This window comes from Amphimedon queenslandica, unplaced genomic scaffold, assembly GCF_000090795.2.
Source record: "Amphimedon queenslandica unplaced genomic scaffold, v1.1 AMPQUscaffold_13505, whole genome shotgun sequence".
NCBI lineage: Eukaryota > Metazoa > Porifera > Demospongiae > Haplosclerida > Niphatidae > Amphimedon > Amphimedon queenslandica.
In genome coordinates, this window is record NW_003546259.1 from 558,345 (window position 1) to 567,975 (window position 9,631).

General features: G+C 35.4%; 1 protein-coding gene across 1 annotated transcript in view; it reads right to left on the reverse strand.

Moving 5' to 3' along the window:
• Positions 1–1,232: 1,232 nt before the first annotated feature.
• LOC109593794 (myosin light chain kinase, smooth muscle-like) overlaps positions 1,233–9,631 on the reverse strand; it is a 32,272-nt gene continuing 23,873 nt past the window's right edge. The window contains exons 10-11 of the mRNA XM_020008889.1: positions 1,502–1,627; positions 1,233–1,453 (exon numbers count right to left, since the gene is read on the reverse strand). Coding sequence (XP_019864448.1) covers positions 1,351–1,453; positions 1,502–1,627 — 229 coding nt within the window. The 3' untranslated portion in view covers positions 1,233–1,350. The remainder of the gene's footprint in view (positions 1,454–1,501; positions 1,628–9,631) is intronic.

Consider the following 9,631-nt stretch of genomic DNA (forward strand, 5'->3'; position numbering starts at 1 on the left):
AAATTACTTTTGAAGCAGAAACAATGCTATTATAAGCTTATTTATCCTCTTTACCACACCCTTTCAATTATAAATGCCTAAGCTGAGTTGGACCTCTACAGCCACCAAAGCCTCTTACCACACCACACTGGTAAATCTGCTTGCTTCCTTCTTCTGAGATTTTTTCTTGCAGTGCATGCTTAGGATAATGAAAGCTAATGATCCCAATCTTTAAATTAGTGCTATTACATTACAAGGCATGAGAATAAAGGATCATTTCCCCCTATAAAGGAATGGAGTTATCTGCATCTATGCCTCTTATGACGTCACGTTTAGCCACACCCACCGACAGGAAGTAAATTGAAAGGAAGCAAAAAGTGCATTTTTGAAGGCTCATATCTCAGTGAATAAATTTTTTTAGACAATAGGAGTTGGAACACATCATTATTATGGTCAGGCAATCATATTAAGACCATAAAATAAATACCCTAAAAAATCACTGTAGTTACACTTTAAGAAAATTCTTGAAACATAGACAGAGACAAAAGCGCAAAGGATAGAGCTACGCTGATTGTGACGTTTACAAGTCAACTTCAAAGAAGAAATTAGACACCGACTTCCTGATTCATATCCATGTGTAGATCTATGTAGTATCACAGATAGTGGACGTATCTATGGTGCAGCAGCTCTATACACCCCCGTATTGCCTCGGGCTAGCTAAGCTAATACCTCTAAAATAGCTTCACTGGCAAGGCCACACACCTTTGGTGCCTATTTGATTTAATAGTTTTATTTTTTTCTGCTTTCTAAATATTTTTTATCTTATTTAAATCTCGACTACCAGTGTGGTTTCATAATATTATTAATTGTTGTTTCCTTATTATTATTCATATCATTATTAATTGATCACTTTTGTACAAAAATGAGACATTTTATTAGTGTGAGCAGGATTTTGGATTTTGTGGGTTCAATTGTGTGTAGAGTGTGTGAGTGCAGGCTGTATATATTGTCGCATTTTTGTTTCTGGATTTGCTCTTTTGATTTCTGTATGATGATTGATTTGATTCCTTTCAAAAAAGAGTTTGTTTTATTGAATAGTAAATATAACAGATTTGACAGCCAGCAGACAAGCAAGCTGCCTGAAGACTCTGACTGAATTCCAGACTAAAGTCAACATCAAACCAGAAGGGATCAGCGGTGTGCAGCGACCCCACCTATCCTTGCTATGCACTGCTTTTTTTCCTATTCATGTGTGACAAGAAATAAAATTAAACATGCAATGATGCTGCAAAAACATGATGGTTGCAAGTACACTGTCTAATTATAGTTATAGTCAAAATATTAATCAGATAATGAAATATGTCATGATTGTTACTGATTTGAAATAATGCGAAATTCTTTCAACTTCTGAGGATTTGAGTAATGCAAATTTAGCCACTTATGCTGCAGCAGTTCGGTACTGCTAAGTCGGTTACTATACAATTAAGAGAATAATTTCAATATAAATATAATGTATTTTTACCATAATTTTGTTTGCAACAAATGCAAAATGGCATCTTTCAATTCAATAGATACATAAGAAAATTTTCTTGGCTCAAAAAGTTTTTTTTTCTTAATTGACTGGAGACATGGAAGTAGCCCACAAAAACTAAAAAAATGAAAATAAATATTTTGAAATTATATACAATGGACTTGGAAGATCATTACATCTATTTTTATTGTTACAAATTTATTGCATTATAAAATATTAATTTAAAAAATACTATTATTATAAGTAGAACAATGAAGGCAATAATAACTATGGAAAAAAACAAAACTAAATATAGTCCAAATAAAACATTATAATTGTTACCAAAGCAACCAAAAGCAAAGAAATAAATAAAACAATACCAAAAAACAAGCAAGAAAAAGTTTAAACAACGCCATCAGCCACCAAAAAAAAACAGGGACAAAAGTAACCCATCAAGTGGCATTTCCCCTTCTCAAGGAGACAGAAAACCTCTAAATGAGCACAAGCTGGTTGGTGCCACAACCAATGAGCTACGAGTTCCAAAATGATGGAAACAGCCAACTTGCTTCATCCTCCTAAGGTCTCCATCAAAATGGAGACAAAGGTGATCCCAGCTGACAAATCATGTGCCCTTTTCTTACATATCTCACCATATAAAAGAGCACAGCCTAAGCCTTACACTCAGTTAAATACTCTAATGCGATACAACAGGCTTGCCCTGACTCCAAATAGGCAAGAGAACATCAGCTGGTCTGGAAACACATTTAGCGATTAAAGAGGAAACCTTGTTACGAGGAGAAAGAGCAGCAAAGCAACAGGCAGTAAACAAAACATCTATACATCAAATATCTACATCAAACATCTAAAATTTAGATAAATCTGTTCATTTTTTGAAGGCCATGCTCTAAACTACTGGAAAATGCTACTAGCTATCTCAAAAGAGCTAACACAAAGGAACTTGGGTTAACTACTCCTTTGAAGCTTCTGTTTCTCGTGCTTGTATTTGAGGAACACAAAACAGCTAAGACTTTTCTAGGTCAAAAAGACAGATCTAGGAGCTAAGAACACACTGTGCTGAAGTTATTGTTGATTAAAGACAAATTGCAGTTGTACAGAATGAATAAATGAATCAACTAATGACTGACCACACAACAACTACCTACACCTTGCATAGGAGAGGCCAAAAATAAAAACAAACAGATTAGACATAAAAAAAAATATTGGAACATCCTAACAAAACAGCAGAAGCAAAACAAAAAGAAATGAAAATGTAACAAAAAAAAATTAACAATTAAGACAAAAAGAACACATGAAATAACACCATTTTAGTTACTGCAACATAAAGTGCAAATTTGGCAGAGGTGACTTTCTTCGTGAAAGTTACACATTTCACACATATAATCAACCTTCTTGAAATATGTATACAAGGCAATTATTCTCACATTTGTGTAAAGTGTACACTAGCCCCACACATTTATTATCAACAAATTAATAAACTCTCAGTATTAGACCACTCTCATAACATTCATAGTTTCCCATTAGAGGAGGGCCTTGTGCAAACAGGCAGTTTATTAAATTTTATTAAACTTATTTATTATCAGCTGTACAAACTGCTTGTTTAATCAGTGTAAAAGGGCAATAATGATTAAAAATGCAGCAGAAAGCACACAGGTAAAAAAAAACAAGGAAATTTTTGTGCAACATTAAAGTTTGTAAAAATAAAACATTCCTAATACACACTAAGTGCCTCAAAACAACTATATGAATATTAATTTTAATGATTATAAGATCCGCAAAATAAAAGAATAAAAATGCATCAGTAAGAATTTACCAGATCTGGACAAAGTAACATTACAAACGAAAGGTAAATAAGTGACAGCTGCAAGGCACTCATGCTTCATATTTCTATATCAATAGTAGGGTTCTCAGTCACTTCAGTACAAAATTAAACTCAGCTTTGACTGGATTCTCATCATATATCATTATGCAATTGAATCCAATATAAATACAGTTTTCTTTAATATTTTGTTGTTTCTGATACCCAGGCCTGTGTCACATACATTTGATCTGGTAAAAGCTAATGTTGCTTAATTTTCAGGTCTTATATTAGAAAACTTACTACAAAAAGTGAGTTCTAGTAAGCCAAACTCGTACTAGCAATGTGTACTAAACAGGTTTTGTAATCATTTTCAAATATCTCACAATTCTTTATGATAAACTATTATTTAATTGCATTTTCTCAAACGGGGCTGGATTTTTTCATCAAGAAGACAAACCAAAGGGCTAATTTTGTGGATGTACTTTGGTATAAGGTCCAATGAGAATAGGAAAGGTAATCAAAAGTGAAAAAGTGTCTCACATTTGGCAAAGGAGATCAAGCAAAAGAAGAAATACAACTTACTTTTAACATTTAAAAAGACAACCACCTAATCATTTATTCACTGGTAATACCCAGCAAATAAGTATGCTAGTATGGTACAACTTATGTTTTAGAAAATACCAAAGAGGTGAAATAGGTACAGTGTTCACAATTCTGAAACAAGAGTTGAATAAAGCTGTAACTGACTACATTGCAGAGAATACTTCGACCATTTTACTGATCCAGGATTTAAACATTTATTATCAAAAGTAAAAGTTAAAGGGAAGCAGACTTCCAAATGAGGGTCTTTATTAATATGATTGCCTGACCATAAAAATAACTAAGTATCTACAGGTCCGGTAACCGGACACATTCTTCAGAGCTAGAGATCTGGTAATAGGAGCTTTGCCCCTATATATACTACATCCCAGTATCAATAATACACTGATTTTATACAGGAAACGAGTATTAATGCAAAGACCAGCATCAAGGATGCCGCAGGGTTCGTGGTGGTGCAGTGGAGAGGCTCGTGTAGATTGCACGGATATGGGCAGTGGTTTGAATCCGGTCAAGACTACTGAATAAAACTATGCTACTGTTTTTGATTCTTTTCCTTTTATAAAAATAACTTTTAGCTATTTTTTATTTTTTGGCTTTTTTTGGTCAAGTAATAAACACCCCCTCGTACATCTTAGCCTCCGGGGTCGTAAAGTTAGGATTGGGGTTTAGTGTTCAGTTTTTAGAGCATAGGTCATAAAATAATACCCTCTCGTACATCTTAGCTTCCAGGGTCATAGGATTGGAATTTGGGTTTAGTGCTTAGTTTTAGAGCACCTTCTCGTACATCTTAGCCTCTGGGATCGTAGGGTTTTGGCATTTGGGTTTAGTGTTTCTTGATAAAAACACTAAGTTCAATTTTGCACTATTGCGCATGTGCACAAGCTGTTTTACGGAGAAAAACGGACTACCAAATCTCTAGCAAGTGAAAACTGTATCCAGTTACCGGACCTGTAGACACAGCCTAATAATAATGTGTTCCAAATTCCATGGTCTAAAAACCTTTATTCACTGACCATTTCTGCTTCTTGCAATGTTACTTCCTGTTGATGAGTGTGGCTAAACGTGACGTCATAGTAGGAATGTTTGCAGTTAAATCCATTCCCTTACGACAGAAAATGATCCATTATTCTCATGCCTTATAATAAAGTAGCACTAATTTAAAGCTTGAAATCATTAGATTTCATTATCTTAAGCATGCAGAGGTATATGTAGGCATGGGAAGGGTAGGGCATTGCCCTACTAACCACAAACACACTAATTTGAACATTTTTAAAATTGTTTATATAACACAAACCACTAATTTAACCACCAAGCCCGGCTCAGCATAGCCAGTTGCAGCACTCAAACACAGCAGCAACAGCAGTGATTAAATCTTGGATTGAATAAAGATCAACATTAAAAATGAAACGCAAGGTTTGCACTATTATGGATTTCTGGGGATCTAAAGCTAAAATATCTAATTCTACTAAAGTAGAAGCCATTAATGAGCAAGCTGGTTAGTCAATGTATAGTATAGACTATAGTATAGCTATTGTCATTATCATAAAGGTATTTTAAATTCATGTGATCTGGACCCACAGCCTGACAATACATGAGTGTCTGACACTGGCAGCACATTAGGACTAGCCACTAATTATGAAGTTGTCCGCATTCAACAATCACCATCTACTTCTAGCCAAGGGCCTGAAGCTGCTGCTTCATTATTGTCTTCTAATGAGACTTCTACTTTCCTTGTTGTTGTTCTTGATATTTCGAAACAGAAACCACACCGCCTTGTGCAACCAGTCATTAAGCATCCACAGTCAATGTTTGGTAGTGTTGGTATAGGTCTTTCGAGAGTAGGTGGTACAGCATGGTTAGAATATTCAGTGAGACATGATTCTGCATTTTGCCATCCTTGCAGACATTTCTAGACAAGTCCAGATCCCACTTTCAAAAGTATTTGGTTTCGAGATTGGAAACATGCACTAGGTAAAGGGGTTCTGAGCATTCATTCCTCATTAGCAACCCATACAGAAGCAATGCTCAATTGGAATGGATACAAAAAGAGAATAGATTCTGATAGCAGTGTTGTACATGTAGTTCAGCTGGACAGGCTTGGTGCAAAAGTCATAGCAGATAACAGGAAATATGTGGAGTCATTAATGGAAGGAGTGCTCTACTGTGCAGAGCAAGGGATATCACTCAGAGGGCATGATGAGAGTGAATCTTCTTCTAACTATAAGTCTCTTCTAACAAAAGTTATATCACAGCATTCAAGTGAAGTAGACTTGATGACAAAAGAAAACCTACTTGGCCCTCCTGCTTTTCAGAATGAGATTATACACTTTTTGGCCAATAAGGTATGACAGTATATATTACAGATGGGTGTGCAGATGCTCAATATTTTACTATTATGGCAGATAAAACCAATGATTGCAGCAGAAAGGAGCAACTGTCAATTGTTTTTGTTACATCTATAACTCCATTGTGCTTGAAAGTTTCACTGGCTACACTCATGCAATCTGCTCCAGCACTGGCAGAATACATTGTAACTAGAATCAAAGCATTTGATTTAAATCTAGATAATTGCATTAGCCAGTGCTATGATGGCGCTTCAGTCATGAACAGCTGTAACGCTGAAGTACAGGCACTGATTCAAGCACAGTGTTCACAAGCAGCATATATCCATGTACACTGCTATATTCTTCGTCTCAACCTTGTTCTGGTAGATGTTGTCTAAAGATCACCAATAGCAAGTAATTTTTTGCACTCATGGAAGCAGTTTATGTTTTCTTGTCTCCTCTACAACTCATGAGATTTTTCTTTCAGTCTCAAGGTGGACGAGAAATAAGACTACGCAAGCAATGTGAAACTCAATGATCTTGTAGACATGACTCTATAGCACTTATTTTGCCAGCTGCTGTATCAACTTTACAGGCTATTAGAGAAGGATAAGCAGGGCAAGGGCAATAGAAGCTACAGGTGTTTGTGTGGTATCACAAAGTTGAAGTTCATTGCATGCCTAGTAGTGTATAAGAAGATATTTGGCATTTCTGCACATTTTTCAAATATACTAAGCTAAATCCATTGAACTTGGTAATGCAGTAACTGTCATTGAAGCAGTAATCGATTTCTTCGAGAAGTTAAGATCAAAATCGCAGTGGGCTTTGTTATGGGAAGAGAGTTTGTCATTATTTAATCATGTGTGTAGTGATGCTGCAGCAACACAGCCTCAATGTCGAAGTCAAAGAAAAAGGCAACTTCCTTCATATTTTTCCAACTCTCTTATTACTGAGGCAATAGGTACCTCACATTTAACATCAGATTTTTCTTCTGAGAAATTGAAGAATGAACTGTACTACCCAAATCTTGATAACATAGTCAAAGAGATAAAAACACAATTTAGTAATGTCAATTTGAATCTAATGAAGTGTATTGATTCACTTAATCTTCATTCTCAACACTTTCTGGAGACAAATTTGTTGAAAAAGCTTCTGAAATGGTACCAAGTACTGTTAGATGGCTTATAGGAGCAAGTTCTAACTTTCAAAAGCTACTTAAAGAAGTTGTCATTTTGTAGAGATACTAGTAATCGCTGTAATCTTATTGAGGTCTTGCTACCAGTTGAAACAGCATTTCTGACAGTTAAAAAGGCCATCATCATTGCTATGACATTTGGAACAAGTACAGCCACAGTAGAGCATAGTTTCTCTGCCTTAGAAATAATCCTAAATTGTCTTCATTCCAAATTAGCCAAACTCGTTTAGATGACGTTGCTCTGCTACATATACAGAATGATCTTTCAGTCCGTTTGTGGGATAGGCTGCCAGACTTAGTAGTAAAATTTGCACAAATTCATAATAACTCCAAAATTACATTATTGTAGTAAAATAAAGTTAATTACATTTACTAGTTAATTATAACTTTGAATATTAATGAGACCAACTAGTTTTCTTAGCCTAGATATGCCTCTGTAAGCATGTAAATCCAAGAAAAGACTCGAAATAAGCAAAGAAGAAGATTTACCTATTGTGGCATTATGACTGTTTTTTTTTGGTCTCAAGCAAGAACAATAAAAGCTAATGATCCTGATCTTTAAATAAGTGCTATTATATTATAAGGCAAGACAATAAAGGATCATTTTCTCCTATACAGGAATGGGCAAACATTCCTAATATGATGACACATTAAGCCACATCAACCAACAGGAAGTAACATTGCAAGAAGTAGTGACGGGCCGTACCAGATTTCTTCATTTCAGTTGGATACCAAGTACATCAACTAAAAATATCGATGGTACTGAGTACGGTTCCAAGTACACGTAGCATCTAGCCTACACGTAGCCATTTCTAATTAATTACTCAATGTTTATGAATAGTAATTACCTGGTTATTAATAATTATTAACAGTTATAATGATCAAAATATGTTTATTGGGTGTGGCTTCCAGAACCAAAACCTTGGTTCAGATTCAGTACTAGCAAATGAAGCACAGGAACAGTGGAACCAGATACTTTGGAACAGATACCACCCTTCACTAGCAAAAAGGAAAAATGGGCATTTTGAAGGCCCATATTTCTGTGAATAGTGTTTTAGACTATGGAAGTTGGAACACATTATAGTCAGGCAATCACATTAAAACCATAAAATAAAGACCGTCATTTGAATGTCTCTTTTCCTTTAAGTATGAGATACCAAAATTTAGAGAGCATAAAATTTCACCACTGTATTCTAATGGAAGAGACAACTACCGTAGGTCGAGTTATATTTGTGGCTGCTAATATTTGCAATTTTTTCCCGTGACCAGCAATGGCCATAGCAACTAGATGCTATTTTAATTAAAAAAGGCACTGTATTGAAGCACAACATCAGGCTGCAGTGTTCTTCAGTTGTCATTCTTCTTGTCCTTACTATTCCTTGCATTTTATGGAGCTGCTTTAGCCAGCTCTTTTCAGAAATACTCTACTGAGACTGTCTCGCCGTTCGTTGGGACTCTCCACCTATTCTAGTTAGTGTTTATTGACTTGAGTGTGGTTTATAATCATGACGACTGACCAACACTAATTTTGTAGCGAAGAGCTTGAAGGTAGTGGTCCATCTATACAAGAAGATAACAGATGGAGAACTGGAGTCTGGATGGCTCCACTCAAGCTGCTCAAGAATAGATGATTAGCTGCTAAAAACACTGTAGTTGCATAAACACGTGGTCAATTGTCATAGCAAAAATAAAATGGTTTCCATGGTATTTAATTTAACTTCTTGATTACATTTTATCTCCGCAAATATTAGCAGACGTGAATATAACCTAGCCTACGGTAAGTCCAGCAAATGTTACTTAAAGTTCTCCAGTACAACTGATTTGTGGACAAGTAGGTCATGTGATACCTATTTGATATTTACCATATCATACTGCTTCGATATTTTACCCAAAACCGCCAGATACTCTGAAAAACTGGAATCTTAATGTGACCAGATTTTGTTTCGATGACCACAGATAATGGATCTAATGTTGCAGTAGCATATGTAGCATTAATATTCTGAAGCAACAGATCAAAGAAAAATACAGGTGTATGTAGAGCATATACTCTCTAGGGTTGGTAAGTAACACTTTAATGTTTCATATACTCCCTGGTTATGATTCACACTATACTAACATAAACAATAAGAGCATTTAGTTTAAGTTGTTACCTCATGTGACAAAGAATTCCTGAGAGAAGCGATGAATTGTACTAGGTGGGTACA